Source organism: Trichechus manatus, unplaced genomic scaffold, assembly GCF_000243295.1.
Source record: "Trichechus manatus latirostris isolate Lorelei unplaced genomic scaffold, TriManLat1.0 scaffold00066, whole genome shotgun sequence".
Classification (NCBI taxonomy): Eukaryota; Metazoa; Chordata; class Mammalia; order Sirenia; family Trichechidae; genus Trichechus; species Trichechus manatus.
The window spans coordinates 4415709-4439456 of NW_004444002.1; the positions used below are offsets into that span (position 1 = coordinate 4415709).

Genomic DNA, 23748 nt, shown 5'->3' on the forward strand with positions numbered 1-23748 from the left:
GTTGAGAATTTAGAGGGTTAAAATGTTGTGGGGTTGTTAACCAATGTCATAAAACAGCATGTGTGTTACTGTTACATGAGAAACTATCTGCTCTGTAAGCCTTCACCTGAAGTACAATAAAATATTAAAAAAAAAAAAGTGTTAAGAAGAAGAGAGGGGTTTGCGTACATTAAAAAGGCTATTCATGAGGCAGAAGTAGGATGAATTAGAGAAGGGAGACAACAAGAATAACATAGGAATTACCCGTTGGGTTGAATCGATCCTGACTCATAGCCACCCTATGAGTAGAACAGAGTAGAACTGCCCCACAGGGTTTCCAAGGCTATAAATCTTTACAGAAGCAGACTGCCACATCTTTCTCCCACAGAGCGGCTGGTGGGTTTGAACTACCAACCTTTTCATTAGCAGCTGAGCACTTAACCACTGCCTTGATGTAGGAATTAGGGGCAATAATTCAGGTGAAATGACACGGAGATCTGAATTTTGGGTGGGCCCAAACAGGTCATGTGGAAAAAAGTACATTCCAATGACAAACGATTGTAGTGTGAATGGAAAGAAGGAGGAAGATATGAGACACAATGCAAAGGAAGATTCTATAGCAGTGCTTCTCAAACTTTAATGTGCATAAGAATCACATGGAGAAGGGGGTGTCTCGTTAAAATGAATACTCTGATTCAGTAGGTCTGCGGTCAGGCATTTCTAACAAGTTCCTAAGTGATGCCTGTGCCACATGATCTACAGCCACACTTTAAGAAGCAAAGTTCTAGAGGAAAGTAAGTGTGGGGGCTCAGGGAGAGTGTAAACTGCCTTCACAATTGTGAGTATGGGTGTTTTAGATAGTACTAGTAACGAAAACAGGAAACCCAGGAAGGAACTTGTTTGTGAGGGAAGATGTTGAGTTTAGACAATCAGACCTTAATTAACTGTCTTATTTTCTAATTATTTCTGATTTTCTAGTTTAATATATATTTCTGTGGCATTCTTTGTTATGTGGTGGTGGGGAAGGAAGGGATTCAAGAGGAGGGATGAGAATTAATCTGCCTTGATTTTAAGCTACCAGGGTTACACCTCAGGAGGGAAAGTTCAATTTAGCCTCATTTCACGCCACCTTTATGTTTCTCAGCCATCATCTCCTTCTCCACACCAAACACAATCTAAAAACACACATGGTCTCTGTCCTTTGTGTTCACCCCCTATAAAATTAACAGCCCATTAAGAAACACCTGCAGTGGCTTTATTCAGAGGCCAATGCCTCATAGCTTTTAACTCCCTAAAACACCTCTATTATTGCTTTTTGTGTTAAGGCCAAGAGTAATAACTATTTTAAGAATGTTCACTGTTAACTGTTAATAACAGATTTCAAATGCAATTTTGAACATAATTATGTATTACAGGACATGTAATTTTGTGGAATTGACATTTATAATAAAATACGCCCTTTGGAATGATAAATAACCAGCTGAGAACCTTATTTTTCACTGAAAGTTACTTTTTTTCCATGTGAGACAGAGCAATTCGGTCCTCAAAGGGTTGATTATTTATTTAACTCATAAGGTCCCCAAGCTGACAAGTGTCTTCAGTGAGCAGGCAATTAATAGACTATATTTATGTGGACACTTGTGTTCTCAAACTACTGTTTATTTAACTGCTATCTTCATTAGGCGCTTTTATCACTTCTTAAAATGCATCATTTGATCATGGAAAAAATATTATAAATATAAAACAATTAAAAATTTTCTAGGTCCAACAAACACTATTTTAAAGGTGCTGAGAATAGCCTTTAATGAATACCGACACTGTCATTCAATAAAAATCAAGACAAAACCAGTTGAAGGACATTAACTATTATATCTACGCTTTACTAAATGCTACGTCATCTCTTCCTTCTGCACTTTATAGCACCATATATTGCATAATGAGGCTATTTAAATGCTATTCAATCCTGCAACAATAGTATTAACAAACAATAATCTACGAATGGGCACATAGATAGATAGGTATGCTAAATAGCTGTGCAAGGGTGCACGGGAACACACCCACCTGCAGATATAGGTTTGGTTGTGGATATTTCTACACACATAATTGTAGGTGCTGCATGTATACTAATATAGACAATAGAGCACACAAGGGGCATAGTCATGGAAGCTTCTTAGACAGAACCAAACACTTTGTAGCACAAAGTTCCTAGGCTCGAAGGCAAAGGACCATAGATTCAGGGGACATCTACATCAATTGGCACAACATAGTTCATAAAGACAATGGTCTGCATCCTACTTTGGTGAGTAGCATCTGGGTTCTTAAAAGCTTGTGAGTAGCCATCTAAGATACAACTATTAGCTTCTTCCGGTCCGAAGCAAAGGAGAGTGAAGAAAACCAAAGACTCAAGGGAGCAGTTAGTCCAAAGGACTAACGGACCACATGAACACACAGCCTACGTGACCCTGAGACCAGAAGAACTAGATGGTGCCCAGCTACCACTACCTACCACTTTGACTGGGATTCCAACAGAAGGTCCTGGACAGAGTGGGAGAAAAATGTAGAACAAAAAATCAAATTCACAAAAAAGACCAGACTTACTGGTCTGACAGAGTCTGGAGGAACTCCTGAGACTATGGCCCTAAGACAGCCTTCTGACTTGGAATTGAAGCCATTCCCGGAGACCGCCTTTTAGCCAGACAACAGACGGGCCCATAAAATAAACAATAATACCTGGGAGGAGCGTGTTCCTTAGAACAATCAATTATATGAGAAAAAAAAAGGATAACATTTGCCCAAAAGCAAAGAAAAGAAGGCAGGAGGGGGTAGAAAATCCCGACAAAAGGAAATGGAGAACCCAGGGTGGAAATGGGGAGAGAGAGTGTTGACATTAAGGAGAACACAACCCATGTCATGGAACACTTTATGTACAAACTATCAAATGGGAAACTAATGTGCTCTGTAAACGTTCACCTAAAGCACAATAAAAAATTTAAAAAAAACGTGATTCACCAAATCAAAAGAAACCCATAAAGTTGTGTTGTTGGGCTTTCCTGGTTATTCGCATTAACAAATATCTATGGAGCTTCTAAAATAAAACAAAAATGATTTTAAAAGAAGATGGTATTACCCTTTCAGTGCTTACATTAGTTAAGACAAAGTAACTGAACAGAAATGACACGAAATAAATGAAGATGTGAACTACAAATAAACATAGCAAAGCAAGCTAGTTGCAATGATTTGGTATTAAAAGAAATTCTCACAGCTTGCAGGTGGGAAATTTATCAGCCTTTAACCTTTTAAAGGAGCCCTGGTGGCGCAGTGGTTAAGCATTGGGCTACTAACCAAAAGGTCAGTGGTCGAAATCCACCAGCAGCTCCTCGGATACCCTGTAGGGCAGTTCTACTCTGTCCTCTAGGGTCGCTATGAGTCGGAATTGGCTCAATGGCAATGGGTTTGGTTTTTAGGGTTTAACCTTTTTAAGCTTCATGTATCAGAAAGGAAGATGTGTCTCTGTTAACAATCCATACAAGTGAATAGCCTGCTCCATTTTATCATCTCTCAAATCTAGGTATGGATTACAACATACTGATTGAGAGTTCCTTTATTATTTCCTGATTTTTCTTACTTTAGTTCAAGAAGGGGTGGACTGAAGAGAAGGAAATTACATACAGAACAATCAGTATGAAATGTACTTTTATAAAGAAATTCTGTATCAATACAGGTAAGTGGAATAGTTTTCACCACCTTAACATTGACTCTGATCTTTCGAAAATTGTCAGTGGCAGAGTTAAAATGCAGCGCTAAGGTACAGTTTTTGTAGTATTCATGTTTTAATTGTTATTTAATCACTTATTTTACTGAAGCATATCAGAAGGTCTTGGGAGAACATATTCTCCAGTAACAGAACACTTTTTTGTGTACAAATCCAAGGTGAAGTTCAGAGAGACACAGATTGTACCAAACTGTGCAGTACTGTAGTTATCACAGTCTTACAAATATCCACCAATTTAGTTTACGCTAAATACTCTCTTTATAGGTTGCAACACAGACATCAACTGCTGAGCAGGAAAAAACAGTGGCAGATAGACCAGGTTGGAGGATGGCACAAGCCACTTGGAAGGTAAATACAGAGGCTTAGAATTGGTGAGAGACACTGCACACAATGACTGTATTGACTAAACCAAGGCTTCATTATATCTAGGCTCAGACACAACCTAAATACTAACAACATGATTATTAATACGTTTCCCTTATAAAATACGGGGTAAATAACTGTATTCCAGACATACACATGTATTTACTTTTTTCTACTTTATATAGACATGCTGCATTCAACGATTCCATGCAAATCTCAATGGAACATTGGTAGAAGATAAACTGACACATCGTCATTAATAAGATTCCACTACTAGGTCTCCATGTAAAAATGACTAGGTTAAGGGCACACCATTGTACGTAACAGCAAGCTGTTAGTCTTTTAAAGATATTTACAAGTTTCATAAAAAGTACCTACACTAAGAAGGCATTGCCTTAACAGAATAGACCGTAGGCCGAAGAGGTGAAAAAGAAATATGCCTTAAGAGCATATTTGCCTTTCACTTTCTCCTACAGCATGTTCAAAACCTTCAAAAGATGATAATCAAATGGCTTTGGTGTAGTCTTTCAGCTGAATTAGTCCTAGTGTGTGTCTTATGATTTAAGTACCATCTTCTTTTTGTTCCTTCAAATATCATATTTGCTTGACAGTAACAAGACTTCGTCAAATTTAGGATATCAGTGCTTGGAAAAAAATGGGGAGGTGAGATCAACCCATATTCTTTGTGATCAAAAGCTGTGAAGAGATCAAAAGGCGACAGCAAAAGTCTACCTTTTCCATCTGTATAGCAAGTCACAAGAGACTTAAATTTGGGAACTGATTTTTGTGAATGATGCTTAGCGGTCAGCAGACAACACCAAAAGAACTGGAAAACTTTCAAGTTTGTTAGGGAATGTAGAAGTCGTTACAATGAAATTGAAAGAAATCCTTCTAAAAAGAGAGTTTTGTCTTTTAAATGATATATGTCGAAAAAAATTAGATATACAGAGTCAAAATGCAATTCAAAATTAATTAAAGGTAGAATTTTAGCAATGTCAATTTATTTCTGTATGAGAATACATGCAATGCTTAGATAAGTGACTGTACTAGAATCTGAAGTCTTCCAGTGTCTGGACACAATTGTTTATACTTATACAGTAATGTATTTCTGAAGTATAAGATTAGTTAATGGGCTTTTCTACACAGTCCACTATTATCAGTGTCAGCTATTTGCCGTATATGAACTATAAAAGAAAAATACGTATTTAACTCTCAATTCTCTCAAATTTTTCAGTTTGTGTATTACACATGCTCTTTGTATCTGTCATATAAAGAGAAGTCAAGAGAAGGAAAAGGAAGAATGAATGAACCTCGCAAATAGTAAGCACTTGGTAAATACTGCTTGGATGAATTAATAAAATAGTAATGCTGTTAATTTTGTTGATAGTAATGTTGATAACTTATTTTGCCATTTCACTACAAGGTTTGGTGGGAGGAAGAATTGACACAATCTACACACATAGACCTTTGGGAATTAATTGTGGATAAAATATGTTTATAAATAAAATAAAATCCCTTTGTCTTACTGACAAAATCTTCTCTAACATCAAATTAAAACTTCTCATTACAGGACTAAATGGGCAGCTCCTGTCCTGAGGGGAGATGAGAAGGCAGAGAGGGTCAGGAGCTGGTTGAATAACACAGGACATCAGGGGTGGAAAGGAGGAGTGTGCTGTCACGGTATGGGGAGAGCAATAAGGGTCACATAACAATGTATGTATGTGTAACATTTTGTATGAGAGACTAACTTGAATTGTAAACTTTCACTTAAAGCACAATAAAAAAAAACTCATCACAGATGGAACTTCTCATCAGAGATTAATAACAGTAATAACTGCTAGCATTATCAAACACTTATTGTGTCCTCTTTTTAAACTTCTACCTCTTATTTCTAAGATATCAAAATACCTCCTTCATACTCAATATGGCATGTGATTTGGTGTCCCAGCTTATATCTGAGGCTCATCCTTCCTGTTCTCTCCTGCTGCCTCTGGGACTTTGGTCCCTTCATCATCTCTTTTCTTACTAGCATATTCCCCCTCTATTGGTTTCTTATTCTGTGTCTGCAAACAAGTACAAGTCACTCTTCTTTTGGAAAAAACATGAATAAAGTGACCCAACTGCCCCTTAGTCTAGTTATCATACTATTCATCTTCCTTTCCTTGTCTCTCTCTGCTGCTTCTATTGCTTCATTATCCATCTACCACTTAGGCTATAACCACGTGCATTTCCCTCTTACCGTTCTCCACTCTATTATTCCATTCTCCTAAAAATGTACTCCTCAAGGTCAACTAGAATTGGTTTTTCTTGGCTTCCAAGGCCCAGTTCAGACTACTTCTAGAATAAGTCATCTTTTAATCTTCCTTCTTTTAAGCCTCCTGATCACTTAACCATCTGATTTCTATTTCTGTACAACAGTTGGTTGCATGTTACCTTGCACTGTGTATGTATGTGAGTATGTGTCAGTTTCTTCCAGCTCTCCTATTTAACTGGAACCTTCTCAAGGGCAAGAGCTATGTTTTATGCTTCTTTTTGTTAACTTTCACCAGTACTGAGGACATTTAAAACAGCAGCTTGACTGATATAGCATTTAAGACTGTGAGCTTTTGTGTTCTGAATACTAAGATTTCCTTTGTTTTTTTTCCTCTTGAGATTATTTTAATGGAGGGTTAGAGGTGGTCAGGCATCATTTCTCTTTCACCTCAACTTTTTACTTTTATTCTTCCCTCTCCCTGAACCCTTGGAACTGGGATGATGGTATCTGTATACTGTTCTGGTCGAGACACCCTCAGTAGTATATGTAATGGAGATAAGCAAAGAAAACGAAAATGACTAAGGGAAAATAGGAGCAACAAGAAGAGTACAGAAGTAAACCAAAGACTCTTAATAGTGGAAAGGTAAAAGCTAAGAAAGAATGCATGCTTATTATCAATAGGATTATAAAAGTTATCTACAGAGAAAATGCAGACTTGTGCATTAAAGTCTGGAATTCCAGGACGTGATTTTTCAAAAGCGTAAATTTTACATAACTAGAATTACCTTTGACTTCGAAAACAAACAAACAAAAAAAGCTAGTAAGTGTTTGAACTTCCTCCAAAAGTAATACAGGCTAAAAAATATAAATGGATACTCAACAGAATTAGATATGTACATGGCTGATAAATTTCTACAATGAACTGGTTCCCCTCCAAAAAAAATTGAAAATATTATCAAGATGGTATAGGATGATATCTTCGCTTTTGAAGGAATAGTCCATGAGGATACATATGCCACTCTATAGCACACCACTTAGAGCCCCTGTCAGATGCAGACTATCGGGCTAGAGGGGCCACAAGCCAGGCCCATTTCTTATAGCATCACAGGACAGGTGTGGTAAAATAAGTAAAATGAGGATTAAAATGAACAAGAATAAAACATTAAACATATATGACCAGGAACATTTAATGTGAATTTTTTATACTGCAAATAAGTTTGCCTTTTAGCATAGTGAACTCTTTCCATAAATCTGTTTTAGAAGTCAGTCTCCAGTATGCTTTCGAAAAGCTTTTGTTAAAACTGAAGTATATTGATAAAGTGATTTAATATAGTCGAAAACAAGCTGCAGCACTCTAGCTGGGCCCTCTGAAACTTTGTGTTAGAAAACATCTATATAGCATTATAGGCAACATTTACTGTAATTTGCCATCAATCTTTCCAAATAATAATGTTAAGCTCCCAACATTGTTGTCTTCATCAGTGCCTTACTACTATTTTATTCACGTGGTTTGTTGTGTTCATATGAATTATTCCCAGTTCTACCACAATGTCCTGGGCTCTAATATCCTTTAAGTAAAAGATACTGAAACTATGGGTTGACTCAAAGGGCAGCTTAGTGCATTTTAACATCCACATGTCCTATGCAGCAATATTGAAGAACCCCAGAATCATACTGCAGAACTGTGCTCCATCTAAATGCACAATGATTACCTGAGGTCAGTGCAGTTCTTTAGTTTGGTGCCACAAAAATAAACCTTTTATCTACTCACTGGGTCTGTGAGATAAATATCTGTGGAAGCATAAGTAAATTTAAAATTCAACCTGTTATTCAAGGTCCACAACTGGCCATTGCATAAACTGCCCCCTATGTATCTATGCCACAAGTGAAACAAAACAGAAAATAAGCAAAATGCACACACACACACACACACACACATACACACACACACACACACAATCACACCTACCTCACTCTGGCTAGGTCCACAAAGAAAGGCTGTCATAAAAGATACATTTTGTGCTGTTGCTTAATTTTCAATTCACAAGCCTTCTTGTTTGTGTGTTTGTACATGCATACATATGGCTTTTGTTTTCAGGAGTAAGACTGCTTGTTGAATCTAGATCCCTGGTATGAAACATAAGACTTGCAAAGTACTCTTAGGGAAGGGATATAAAGTTGACTGTAAGCATTGAGATCTTTAATCGAGGTAACTCTTACTTAAGCAACTGACCTTGAGAAAAAAATTAAAACAAAACCCCCCAAAAAGGGTACTGAGCAAACAGTAAGGAAAAACTGGATCCTGATCTCAGCTCTGCCTGTACTTATCTGTATTATGCAAGGCAAGTCACTTAAACTTCTTATGTTTTCTTTTTTAACTGTAAAACAAGGATAATAATAGCTGCTATATCATAAACGTATGTGGATCAAAGATATTTAAGTATTTTGAAATTGTAGGTGCTCGCTACGTGCAGACTATTGCTGTTATATATGTGTCAAAAATCCAAACTTATAAGGCAGAAAACTGGGAATTAATTACCTGAATTACAATAGAATTCTCTGCAAATACTTTAAATAGCAAATATGGTTTACAGATCTTACAGACATACATTTCAACCCCTGGAGTATGCCACTTTTGGAAAGATAGGCCTACTTTTACTCGGATTGGCAAATTCTTCTTACTTAACTGTAGAATTCAGATTCACTGAATCCTGGGATGTACAGCTGGAAGGAACCTGAAAGATAAGTTAGTTCTACTACAGCACCAGTGTTTCTCAAAGCCTTAGCAGCTGCGAAGAGAATGGAGGACAAAGAAAGGAAAGGGGAAGAGAATGGCAGGTTTGGCAGGAGTCTGCTTCCCTCACTCATTTTATCTGGAGGAACTTGGCTTTTTATCTGTTTGATATTTGTAAATTCAGAGTAAGATTTAATTTGCATCATTCACTGCCCATTCCCTCTCTCCCCAAAGGTTTGAAAGCCAACTCTCTCATTGTTCAGATGAGAGACTGGAGCCCAGAGAGGTGAAGCTATTGTCACTATTTGGTCTTGGCTAAAGCATCTTCACAACAGGCTATAAATCGTGTCACATCAACCAGCAATCTGTTGTTTACATGAATAGATATTCAGCAGACACCGACTAGAAAATGTCATTTTTTTCCTTTCAACTTTGTGGAGATAGATTTTGTAGGATGAATTTAAAAGAAATACCATTTTCCCCCAAGGCTAGCCTTTTGCAAAATTGCAGAGGAGATAAAGGCTGTCTTTAGTATCCTTTAAGTTCTCTCTCTCCACTCACCCTTCTAGGTTCAAGGTGTACTATTTTGACATCCAACCTGCAGGAATTCAGTACCCTCAACCACCCAACAAATTTCATTCTCGCACAGGTCACTACTGACAGTGTTGGATTTTACCTGAGCCCTGTACTCTCAGAAAACAGTGCTGGTTAAGAAATTCCTCCAACATATTGTCTTCCAAAATCCTCCCACCCTTCTGCGATCTGGGAAATCACCCCTTCCCATATGACTTAGATAGAACTCCCTGTCCACTCTTTCTCATGACTCCCATAAGACTTGGGTATGGCTTCCTTGTTTACTTGTGACAAGGCGAAACACAGACCTTCCAACTTCATATTCTTTGTCTCATGAATAATTAGCTGATATTAAAACTGTTTGTCAACTGGAAACTGACCAGACACAGAGATAAACATTCCCTGTTCAGCTAACTGACCTACACTTGCCCAGATTGCAAATCATTCGCAACTGTAAACTACCCACCTGTAACTTGTCTACGCCTCCCTAGAAAAGTCTAAGACAAAACCCCTGTGAGGTATTCTGGATGCTCTCTGTGTTGCAACAGCTTGAATAAAACCAATTTCCTCACTTTTTTGGTTTTTGTCTTTAACATTTCCTTATTGAAACCTGTTATGGATTAAACTCTCATTGCCATCGAGCCGATTCCCACTCATAGCAACCCTATAGGACAGACTAGAACTGCCCCATAGGGTTTCCAAGGCTATAAATCTTTACAGAAGCAGACTGCCACATCTTTCTCTCGTGGAGGATGGCTGGTATGTTTGAACCGCTGACCTTTAGGTTAGCAGCCAAGCTCTGAACAGCTGGATTGAATTATGTCCCCCAAAGTATGTGCTGGCTCCTAGAAGCTGAAATAGGCAAGGAAGGGTCTCCCCCTAGAGCCACATATTGAATTTGGACTTCTAGCCTCCTGAACTGTGAGAAGAAGAACTTCTTTTCTTCAAAGCCACTCACTTGTGGTATTTGTTACAGCAGCACTAGATAACTAAGACAAAAAAACCTTGTCAGCAATTTATATATTTAGTTTGTGTTACATTATTACAATAACAGTTACAATAATGGATGAAAAAACACAAGACTTGGAACCAGGAGATCTTGGTTCCAGTCCCAGTTCTCTCTCGGTGACCTTGACCTTTCTGGACCTCAGTTTCTCCATCTTTAAATAAACTAGGTTGGATTAGATAATCTGTAAGATTTTAACATTCTATGTTTGTTGATGAGTTACATCATAATTATTTTTAGATTATTTTATTTACAGATGTTATATGACTCAGGCCTAGGAATAAGTCTTTTATTTGTTCATAGCGTCTGCTCTGTTTAAAGTGGTTGTTATGTAACGTTTACTAGTTAAATAAGAGTTAGTCATGACTAGTTTATAAGCTAAGGCAACAGGGGCTGTTTTAATACAATTCCTTGAACTCTATAAACATTCATTGAACAATTGACAGCTTATATTTTTCTGGTAGATTCGAGCATCTGGCTGTGATTTATGCCTTCTTTCTGAAACACTAGAATATTTACAAAATTTTTAGCATACTAAATGTCTATAATCAAATATTCTTTTTTCTTTCATTTGGAAAACTAAGTGATGAGAAAATCTTTCTATCTCCTACTGAGAAGCAGATACATATTCAGTGGAAACTGATTTTTTTAAAGTACCATTCTACTTATCCATCACTCTAATGAAAATGGTGAAGATAATTTAAAAAAAAAATGTTAAATTGGTAAGTAAAGAGAGAAAACATCTAAATCCTACGAAGGCCATCCATCATTCACAGAAAAGTTGATACCAGTTTGAAAGCAGGATTTGTAGTATATAATAGGATGTCAATGGTATTCAAAAACTGAAGGTGATTTTCCAAATCTCTTGGCCCAATGATTGTTGTTAGTTGCTATTTGGCCCAATAATAATTACTGCTAAATTAAACAATGTGCCAGGGACTGTGCTACATGCTTTACACCCATTGTCTCATTTATTCCTTTCAGCAACCATATGGGACAGGTACTATTATTAACATCTTTATATTACAGATGTGGATACTCTAGCTCAGTGAGGTTGTGTCAATTGCGTGAGGTTGGAGAGCCAGTAAATGACACAGTATTCAAAGCCAGGTCTGTCTAACTCCAGAGTCCAGGCTCCTAACTACAATGCTACCAAGCTCATTTTTCTATGAGAGTATATTTTAATGCACATTGCATCATTATTAAGACAAGATTCTAGAAATATATATTTATGGGGTGAATGATGTCTGTTGTTGTTAGCTGCTGTCCAGTAGGCTCCAACTCATTGTGACCTTATGTATAACAGAATGATCTAGAAAATCATAAAGGATACAGCTGACCATTTGAAATTGTCCTTAAAGTATATTGTATCTTCTGCAAAGTTTGGTTTAGTATACACATGGTATTATAAAAGAAGAGCTATTTTTTACTTGGTAAGTAATATGCAGTAAAGACTTAACATAGCAGAACTACGATGTGCAGTTATAGTTAAGGTTTCGTTCAGGCTTCCAGAAAAAGTCAGTTAAAGTTAAAAATGTGGTATACATGATATCAACCCTTAATTATTTTTCTTAATAAAGTGTTAAATTGAAATTGGTTGGGCTTATTTGTTGTTACAACTGAACAGAAACTAAAAAATTTTCATTTATGAAACTTGTCACAACATATTAAAATATAGGTGTATAGAATTTCTTTAAAATCTATCATGAATAGATTCTGGGGCTTTGCTTCCATTGTCACTTAACTTCAACACTTGTACTGAAATGTATTTTCAATCGCCTCTTAAGCATGCAAAAGCTGAACAATGAATAAAGAAGATCGAAGAAGAATTGATGCATTTGAATTATGGTACTGGTGAAGAATATTTAATATACCATGGACTGCTAGAAGAATGAGCAAATCTGTCTTGGAAGGAGTACAACCAGAATGCTGCTTAGAGGCAAGGACACTGAGACTCCATCTTACAAATTCTGGACATATTATGAGGAGGGACCAGTCCCTGGAGAACGACATCATGCTTGATAAAGCAGCGGATCAGCGAAAGAGAGGAAAATCCTCAATGAGATGGATTGACAGTGACTGCAACAATGGGCCCAAGCATAGCAATGATTGTGAGGATGGCACAGAATTGGGCAGTGTTTTGTTCTGTTGCACATAGGGTTGCTATGAGTTGGAAGTTACTCGATGGCACCTAACAATAACAACAAAAACAACAACATTACCTCCATGATATAATAGATGTAAAGGACCTGGAGCAATGCTTGTTGTCGTTAGGTGCTGTCGAGTCAGTTCCGACTCGTAGTGACCCTATGTACAACAGAACGAAACACTGCCCAGTCCTGCTCCATCCTCACAATCGCTGTTATGCTTGAGCCCATTGTTGCAGCCACTGTGTCAATCCTTCTCGTTGAGGGTATTCCTCTTCTTCGCTGACCCTCTACTTTACCAAGCCTGATGTCCTTCTCCAGGTACTGGTCCCTCCTGATAACATGTTCAAAGTATGCGAGATGTAGTCTCGCCATCTTTGCTTCCAAGGAGCATTCTGGTTGTACTTCTTCCAAGACAGATTTGCTTGGCACATAGTAATTGTTTAATAAATTTCAGCCATCATCATCAACCTACTTTGTGAAAAGGAATCATAGAGATGGGAATTAGAATACAAAATTGAATGTGCTCTGATGACAACTATGTGATGACCTTCTGCTGCCTTGCATGTTTCATTTTCCTAAAACATCATTGATGTTTATCAGTGTGAATGGCAAGAACCTCCTGGGAAGATGATACCAAGAGATGGATCTTATATCTGAAGATACAGATGAATCAAATAGAAGGAAAGAAGGTGAGGGAGAAAAAGCAGGTAAGGAAGGTAAGGAAGAAAAAGTCCAAGTGTATTAGACCCTTTCCTCTGCCACCTCTGGTCCCTGTACTCCTCTCGCCCCTTTCATCAGCAACAACGAAACTGCAGGGAAAGGTCAGCCAAGACTGTAAACCGTATTTCCAAACAAGGAGGTTAAGCAAACCGCATCATAAATTGAAAACTAGAACAAACCAAATTATTTGCCTGAACCCTAAGCATTAATTTTTACTGAAGCATGGACCAAAGCAAAATTAGTTTTTCAAAAACCCGGACGAGACAAACCAACAAACCAACAAAACCCACCACTATCAACCCACCAAAAGAAACTAAACCACAATAAAAGAATAGTAATCCAAGCAACTATAGAACAAAATCATATCTTATTTGCAACTAATGAACCAACTATAAAACTGCGTTATCACCTCTACAAAATTGCAAGCTTTCTGAGGGTAGGGTTTGGGTCATTTATTTATTTACTTACTTACTTTTAACCAAAAACCAAACCTGCTGCCGTTGAGTCGATTCTGACTCATAACGACCCTATAGGACAGAGTAGAACTGTCCTATAGGGTTTCCAAGAAGTGGCTGGTTGATTCGAACTACTGACATTTTTGGTTAGCAGTCGAGCTCTTAACTTACTTTTGATCTCCTAAAAATGCCTAGAATAGTGCTGGCTATACATTTTGTTCTCAATTTCTACGTTCTGAATTAACTTCCTTAAATTTTACATGGTTAGAACCCCTTTGTATGGAAACCTATTTCAAGAGAAATCGTGATTAAACAAAAACTTCCTGCTATTCTCAATGCTTATATTTTAAGGCTAAGATCATTCAGTGTGCATAAGATTTTGGGAGTGCTGGTACTGTGACATTTATTGTAAATAAGACAGGTAGTTCAAGCTCATGTTGGTTACATTTAACAATTCGGTACTCAAAGTGTTTTTTTCTTTTCTCCAACTAGGAAGAATTCATGCTCCCCAACTCTGACATAAACATTCACTCTCACATTAAGCAGAAAACACTTTTTCTTATTATAAACAGAAGAAATTTCCATACACCCTTTGTAAAATGTTAAATGTAAATGCTGGGCTTGTTGGACACAGAGAACTTAATCAAAATCCCACGTTGCTTCAGGGTAGTTATATGCAAAACACAATTTCTATTGTATTGAAACTTCCATCCTGTAAATATTTATCTATTTTCAAAATTGCCAACATATTTGAAAACTTTAATTGGTTTATACTTGAGGCACTGGAGAAAAGGAAAATTTGCTTTCACAAGACATTTACATGTATTTATTCTGTCCACGTAGAGTACTTCTTTTGAGTGATCATGAACTGTTAATGTGAAGTGAAATCATTCCAGATTTGGTCCTAATGACCAAATTAGAAGAAAAGTAATCAATAATCAATCAATCATTTTCATCACTGTACCTTTTTTCTCTGACTTATCGGAAACTTTTCCTCCAATTGGAGAGTAAGTAGTATCCATGGACTCGGTCACTCTGTTCCCCTTGCTAACTCCATTTTCATAGAGCTGTCCTTCAACTGGTTGCAGCTGCCAAGTCAGGCCGAACAAATGTACTGCTGCAAGAAAACAAGCCATATATTAACTTATTCCAGACTTGCTGAGAAGGTCTCCAAATCAGCTGTCCCTTTGCACCTAAAAATGGAATGACCAGTTTTCTTTTAGGTAGGCCAAGCCAGTGTGAGTTTATACCTACATCATATATGTAGCTACTTTTCCAAGTAGCTGTTATTAAACTTTGAGGCTGAAGCTATCCCAGTGACAGGTTAGAAGCTGAAGTATTAGTTAACCAGCTATAGTTAGATTGGACTCTGCTCCTTAGTGCTGTGACCCTGTTCTCTTTCATTTCCCTTAGTCATGTAACTCTAGTTTGCATATGGAAACTGCAAGCTAATGGCGGACAGGCTGTTGCCAGAACAAGGGAGGCCTTCTCTATAAGTCTGATTCAATTCAATTTAGCAAATATTTCCTGAGTGCCTAGTATATATAAGGTACTATGATAGTTCATGCAGGTGTTAAAATTGAGATGCTTATTGGGGTATGAGTTGGTAGCAATACAAGTATAAAATAACTATAATATAATGTAGAATAAGTGACATGAGGGAGGTTCAAATTGCTATCAGAGGATTTAAAAAAAATACCCAGTGTTGATCAGTGCTCAGAAAAATGGGAGTATAAAAACACAATGACCTTTTTGGAGGACAATTTGGCACCATTTATCAAAAAAATTAAAATCAGGCTTACCCTTTGAGTAAACAATTAAATTTCTATTCATTAGTCGTAAAGAATTTAACTATGAATGTGTACCAAAGGCTCTCAGTTGCAACATTTAAAAATAGTATCAGAAAGTTATGATCAATCTAAATATTCATCAAGAGGGAATTAATTAAATAACTGATGATATAATAAATAATACAAGATTATGTGGCTATTAAAATCATGTTGCAGAAGACTATGCAATGGCATGGGAAATTATTTATGATGCAGTAAATGAAAACTATCAGGCTACTAAACAATATGAATAGTATGATCTAAGTTTGGTGTGTGTGTTTGAGCGTGTGTATGTGTGCATGTGTTCATGTCTATAGAAAGGGCTGGGAGGATATATAGTACTATGTTAACACTAAGGGGGGTTTATGTAGGATTTTTATTTCTTATTTATGATTTCTATACTTTTTGCAATGAATATGAGTGATGTTTACTCTCTGGGGGGGAACTTTTTCTTTTAAAACAAATAGTTTTAAGGAATGATAAATTACAAGTGACGGGAATGATCAGGGATGATTTTAAGAAGGAAGTAGGATTAAAAACGGATCTTGACAGATGTGTAGAGCTTTGATAGGTGGCAACAATGGGTAGGATAGGGACAGGTTGAACATAATACAACTTTGTAAAACAAAAGATGTAGTTGTGGCAAAGGAAGTTGCTGGGTTTCATTGGAACCTAGCTATTTGTAGGTGCTAGTGGAAGTTAAGGGTGAAAAGGTAGATTAGAGCCACATTATGAAGGACCTTGAACGCCAGGCTTAGATATTTGGACTCAGTTTAATAGGTAACAGGCGGACATTGCTAGGCAAATAAATATCATCAGAATACCCTTTGTAGAAAGATAAACCCAGTAGTTGTGTTGAGGAGGATGGATTGACAGCCTAAGGATTAGGCGAGAATACCAATTTGGATGGCATTGCAATAGTCTAGATGAGAAGTAATGAGTGTCTCAGTTAGGGCGGTGGCAGTTGGAATGCAAAGGAAATGATTCCTTAAGGAGAAATTGCATAAATGGCATCTTTGGATTTGGTGACAGAATTTGTGTGTGTGTGTGTGTATGTGTCTGTGTGTGTGTGTTGGGGGAGGGCACAGGGAAGTGAGGAAAAGTAAGGAATCCAAAATAGTTGAGGTTTTGAGCCTGAGTAACTGAGAGAATGATGGAGCCATTAGGAGTAAGGGTATCCTTTGGATGGCTGCTTGTAAACTTTTAAGACCCCAGGCACTGTGCAACAAACTAGGAGGTAGAACAGAAGCACTGAACACATTATTACGACAATTAATTGAGATGTCCCATGAAACCATGACCCTAAACTTCCAAACAAAGAAACCAAATCCCGTGAGGTTTTTGGTTGTACACAAAGAGCTCAGCAGATACTCTTTTTTGTTGTTGTTGTAAATATATCTACCAAGGCACAACAATTCGTCTCTATTCACCTGGAGCAACAGAGGAAGAAGGAGAGTCAGAAATAGGAGGAGGATATAGAATGTGTGGCTAATTGCCTCCATGAACAACAGCATCCTTTGCCACGAGACCAGAAGCACTGGATGTTGCCCGGTTACCATTATTGAATATTTTGATCAAAGATTCCATAGAAGAATCCTGATTCACAGGGGGAAAATGCAGAACAGAATTTCAAATTCTCATAAAGTCCAGACATCCTGGAGCCATGAAGGTTGGATGAAGCCCTGAAACTATTGCCTTGAGATAATCTTTAAACCTTAAACCAAAAATATCCCCTGAAGTCTTCTTAAAACCAAACAATAGTTTAGCTTAACTAGTAAAAAATGTCTGCCTTGAGCATTATGCTCTTTTAAGAACTATCTATATGGGATCAAATGGACAACAGCAACTCGAAAGACTAGATAGGAACCTTAGGGGGCAGTGAGTTTATGTTAATGAGGAAGGAATAACTCAGAAAAGGACAGTGAGAATGGAATGGTGTATATAGAAACTTGAATTGGTGTATGTTTTGCTGTGTATATTCTCAACAACAACAAAATAAATAAACTTTTTAAAAAAGGAAAGAAAAAAGAGTAAGGGAATACTGCACTTAGCCAAGAGCTCGCTACAGATAGTTGATGCTTCTCCAAACTGAACTTCTATTTCCTGTTGAATGATGAATAGGTGAACAGCGGGTCTGGGGCAGGATGGGGCAATGGAAAGAATACAAGGTATTCCCTTTTGGGGATGCCGGTTTCCAGCAGCTGATGGCCCATCCCAGTAGTGGTGTTCAGAGGAGGTTTGAAGTTCAAAGGCTAGGACAAGACTGCAGTCATATGCACAGAGGCAACAGCTGAAGTTGTGAAAGTGAATGAGATCACTGAGGGGAGAGAACGTCAGGAGAGAAAAGTGCCTGGGAAATACTTTCATTTGTTTTCTTATTGCATTTTTCAAGCATCAACTGAATCTTACAGAAACGTTAACAACAATAACAAAAAAGTTTATGTTCCTAAGCCATCTTATGTTTTTTTTTTTGTGTTCCCAAGCCAACTGAAAGGGGCTAATTTGTATGGTGAACACTCATATATAGTATACAAATTAGCGATCGAGAACAGAATAGCTAGCCAGATAGCCTATTTAAAAACCACTCATCCACTTTTAGTTGGAGCTGAAGAGATTTCTAACACCTACCTCCTAATTTATCCTTAAAACTTTTAAACATTTAATTGGTTTCTACCCTTTGCTTTGGATTAAGGCCAGTGCTGCCTGATGAATTTCTCTAGCAATTATTGGAAACAATTGAAACTCAGGGATTTCCTTGCCAAAGGACTCAAAGTTTGGTAGGGTTAACGTACTTGTTCCAATTAAATGTGTTTTCTCGGGTTTTATAGAAAATTTGGTCTACTGTGCCCCCAAATAATTTGAATATGATGGATATTAAAAGCTATATTGAAAATGTGTTTGATTCCCCTGGTTCAGTTCCTTTTGTAAAATTAGATGGGCCATATGGAGTAACAGGCATAGTAGATGTCATTTTGAAGATCAAGGGGGCTATTTTATATACTCTCAGTTAAACCAGTTTCCTGAGGATACTTGAAAATGAGAGAGAAAAATGCATGTGGTGAGAATCACTTCAAAATAATAGGGTAAGGATTAATTTTTCACCATCAAATGAAATGGACTGCTTCTAGCCAATCAAGACAGATAAAGAGGTAAGGCACATTTAGTAGAACACCATCTGAGGGCAGTGAAGCTTTATAATTTTTTGAGTTTACTACACCTTCCCCAGGGAACAAGCTGTTTGGAATGTACATTTGTATGTATATATTATGGAAATTAATTTACTTGCTACAGACTACGGGGATCACGGCAAGGCTACTGTCCTTCCTCTTCTCCAAACTGAACTTCTATTTTCTGCTGTGAAAGGATGTCAAAAAGTGTCTTTATAGGCAGAGTAGACTGAGGTCACTAAGTAACTCCTGTGTTTGAGTTTTATTAGAAATAAGTAATATTTTGTCCATACTAAGACCAATAAATAAAATTCTGTTGTCCTTAAGAATACACCAGTGCTCCACTAGAAAGATGGGGTAGTACTTCTTCTATGCAGATGTGTTTATTGATTCATTCAACAAACATTTTTACAGCACATGCTGGGTACATTGGGAATGCTGGGGACACAGGCAAGGGTAATATTAAAAATATTTAACAACAGTACCGCATAGGCACTGCCCAGTCAAAATGGGTATCAGACAAAAACAACTAGTGTGGCCTAAACAGTACACACTGGCTGAAGATCAGCTTTGGCCACAGGACGAAGAAGATACAGTCCTTGGCTTCTAGAGGATTCCAGTCTGGATCTATGGTATGTGATTACAGTCACTTAGCCACATAGGTGAGACTTCTAAATCCAAATATACACATTGTGAGCTAACTGGCTAGAATTAAGGGTATAATAGATAATCAACACTCAGGGCAGTGTTAACATATTCATATATTGAGTCAATAAATAGTTTTTGAGTACTTACTTAGTGCCAGGCACTGTTTCTCTAAGTTTACAGCAGTGAATAAAATGGACAAAATCTCTACCCTCCCAGAACTTACATGAGACGGTAGTGGGTTAAGATAGGCAGATAATGAATAAATATAGGACATAATTAGTATAATATTAATGTAATTGAAACAAACAAACAAATAAGGCAATGGGAGGTAGTTGGAAGTGTTTGGAAGAGAAAATGAGTAAAGATAGTCCGAGAAAGCCTCTCTGGAAAGGTAGTATTTAAATCAAGGCTTGAATGACTTGAAGCCATGTGAGTTTCTGGCAGAAGAGCTTCCCTCTCTGGTGGAAGAGCTTCTCAGGCAGAGGGAACAGCAATTACAAAAATCCCTGAAGTCTTACATGGAGTGTGTGAGGAACACTGAGGAGGCCAGTGTAACTGGAGCTCAGCTGGGAAAGGAAAAGTAGGAAAACTTTATACACATAAGAACTAGATCCATAATCCTGTTATCTCTGTACACTAACCAACTTCACTAACTGGTCACCAATAAACAAGAAGAGAATAAAACCTAAGCCAAACCCATTGCCGAAATCAACTCCACAGTGAGCCTATAGGACAGAGTAGAACTGCCCCATATAGGTGTCCAAAGCTGTAATCTTTACGGAGGTGGACTGCCACATCTTTCTCCTGCGGGGCGACTGGTGGGTTTAAACCACCAACCTTTTGGTTAGCAGCCAAGCACTTAACCACTACGCCACCAAGGGCTCCTTAAAAAAGAATAGAAATTAATAAAACTAGAATCTCACATACCAGAACATATACCTCCCAATGAGTATTGACAGTTAAAGTAGGTATAATATAAATACCACTGCCCCTAAACAAGGTCAAAGTTATTTTTCCTAAAGACATGCGATATATAGAAATATATATCCTTGATGAGTACAGATTAACATTACCCAGATCTCTCAGGAACTACTAATCCACTTATTTGTACTTCACTGAAATTCAATGGCTGGACAAGATGTGTATGCCTATTCAGATATTTCAGGAGTAATGTTGTTCCAGCTGATTAAGAATGATAGTCCCTAATACTCTTTTAACAAATGTTCCCTGGTGCTGAGCCCTGTACATTTTATAATAATTATCCTTATTTTTTTATCCAATTACAATAACTATGCTCTGAAATTATAAAATCATTACAAAGTTAAGGTAACAAATGGATTATCTTGCTGTCCCCAATTGTCCAACTCAATCAAGCACTACAGACCTCAAGGTAAGCCGACTCCATGAGCAGAAGCTCTTCTTAACTTGCACATTTCTATGGGCTGAAAAACTCCAAGTCTCTCTGCACTCTCTGTTAGGATGTTGGGCTTTGTTTGTTTTGATTAAGACTGATGGTCTCTGGTAACATTTATAATCGATAATCCTTCCCCATTCCATTCTCCTTCAAGAGGCAAATATCCATCTATAAAGGAGTGACCATAGGAATGCTTCAGAAATAGATGTAGGAAATAAATGTTGAATGACCTACGCCTGTGCTGCCCAATATGGCAGCCACTCAACACATGTGGCTATTGAGCACTTAAAATGTGGCTAATTAGAGTAAAATGTGATATAAGTGTGAAATACACACCAGATTTTGAAGACTTACTATGAAAGAATGTAAAATATCACGTTAATAATTTTTGTATTCATTACATGCTGAAATGACATTATTTTACACATATTAAACAAAATTTTAAATTAAATTCACCTGTTTCTTCTTACTTTTTTAACGTGGCTACTATAAAATTTGGAGCCCTGGTGACACAGTGGTTAAGAGTTTGGCTGCTAACCAAAAGGTTGGCAGTTTGAATCCTTGGAAACCCTGTGGGGCAGTTCTACTCTGTCCTATAGAGTTGCTATGAGTTGCAATCGACTCGATGGCAACGGGTAGGGTAGGGTAACTATAAAATTTAAACTACATATGTGGCTCACATTGTATTTCTATTGGACAGTGCTGATTTTGTCTATCTACAACATTTCACAAAGATATATGGTGTTTCTCTTAGAACGGCCTGTCATAGAACCTACCCTGTTATAGTGAGGATATCTGTAACCATGTCTGCATTTGTCATTAATAAGCACTCAAAGGGCAGGAACCATGTCTTCTTCATCCTTGTATCCGTGGAACCTAATCCAGAGCCCAGTAGTCAGGAAGTATTCCACTTATACACTGCTGATAGGAGTGTAAAGTGGCAAAGCAGTTCTGGAAGGGAATTTCGTGATAGCTATAAAAATTTAAGTCTGATCTGCACTGCAACCGATCATGGGGATGGTGCAGGACTGGGGAGCATTTCATTCAGTTGTGCATGGGGTTGTCTTGAGTTGGGGGCTCACTCATCTGCAACCAACAGCAACATCAAAATTTAAATGAGGATGTTTCTTGACCAAGGAATTCTATTTCTAGAAATCTGTATTAAAGAAATAATTACATATATACATAAAGAGGCATGTACAAAGAAGTTCACTGTAGCATTGTTAACAGAACGGTTTTGTTAATATTGTTAAAAACAATTAGAACAATCAATATGCGCATCTATGGGAGAGTGGTAAACCCATACTACAGAATACTATGTAATAATTAAAAGGACTGATACCGAAATACTGTCAGACATTGGAAGAATGAGGAGAAATGACAACTAAATGCAATGTGGGATCCTAGATAAATCATGGAACAGAAAAAATACAGTGAAAAAACTGGTGAAATCGGAGTTAAAGTCTGTAGTTTGGTTGTACCAATGTTAATTTCTTAGTCTTGGTAATTGTACTATGGTCATGCAAGATATTAACACTGGGGGAAGCTGAGTGAAGGGCATACGGGGATTCTGGGCTATGTTTGCAACTTCTCTGTAAGCCCAAAATTATTTCAAAATAAAAAGCCAAAAAGAGGAAAAAGGACTGATCCAGTGGTGCGTTGAACCTGGCTGATATTGGTTTACAAGGAGTCGGAATCTATTTGACGGGAACGGGTTTGGTTTGGTTTTAACTGTAGACGTCTCTTCCCAAGTCCACCATCAGTGACTTCACGTTGGTAGCTGAAATCGACCATGGTAGGAGGATCAGGGCTTTTGGACCCAAATAGCTGGTTGTTAACCACTTACCAGCATATCATTTGATGATTTATATGTACTAGCATGAAAAGAGCCGTAAGATTTGTATGAAAAAGATTACAGAACAACACAGATCCCATGATCCTATTTAAGTAAAAAATATGTATACAAGTATGTAAATGCATGAAAAGTGAACTGGAAGAATGCCCACCAAACTACTGATCTTTTCAGCAAAGAGCTAGGAGAATTCAAAGGATACTTCAACATTTTCATAGCATTGTTAAAATCTTTTATAATGATAATGCATGCAAGTATTACATGATAAAAATATTAAATTCTCAAAAAACCTCTGTTGAGCTGAGCATTGTTTTATTCCATCTCTTTTAGTGTGCTTCTGTCTAAAATGGAGCTTTTCAAAACATTTTAAAGCAGCAGAACCATTCAACATTTAAATATGAGTAACCCGAAAACATATAAAGCAGATAAAAACAAAACTCATTTGATTGAAACAGTGTGAGGATCTGAAAGCCTTGCCCGTACACTCCAAAAAATATAGCTTGAAATCCACAGGCCTCAGAAAATTACCCTCAAAATATCTGAAGAAGAAAAATTTGCATGCTAGGAAGAATTCTTTTTAGACGTTTAAATTAATTGGAAAATCTTTACAATGCTGTGTCCAGAGACAGGACAAACACCCATGTTATTCTGTATCTACTAGTGTTTTGTATACACTCTTGTACAGGTAATATTTAAATCCATTTAAAAACAAAGAATACAAGGATTAAATAATAAATGTACCAGTGAACCTTTAAATTGCAAGACTTTTACTTGCACTCAAGGAATTCATCTTGCATCTTTAAATGCACACAAATTCAACTTAGGATGTTAT

The 23748-nt window shown here is 37.3% G+C and overlaps 1 protein-coding gene across 3 annotated transcripts in view; it reads right to left on the bottom strand.

Annotated features, from left to right (window-relative positions):
- Positions 1-23748, bottom strand: part of TENM1 (teneurin transmembrane protein 1) — a 609234-nt gene that overhangs the window by 283691 nt on the left and 301795 nt on the right. For 2 of the 3 annotated variants that reach the window (XM_004379594.2, XM_004379593.2), the window contains exon 6: positions 14971-15123. In XM_004379594.2, coding sequence (XP_004379651.1) covers positions 14971-15123 — 153 coding nt within the window. The remainder of the gene's footprint in view (positions 1-14970; positions 15124-23748) is intronic. The other variant, XM_012556473.2, reaches the window with a different exon arrangement.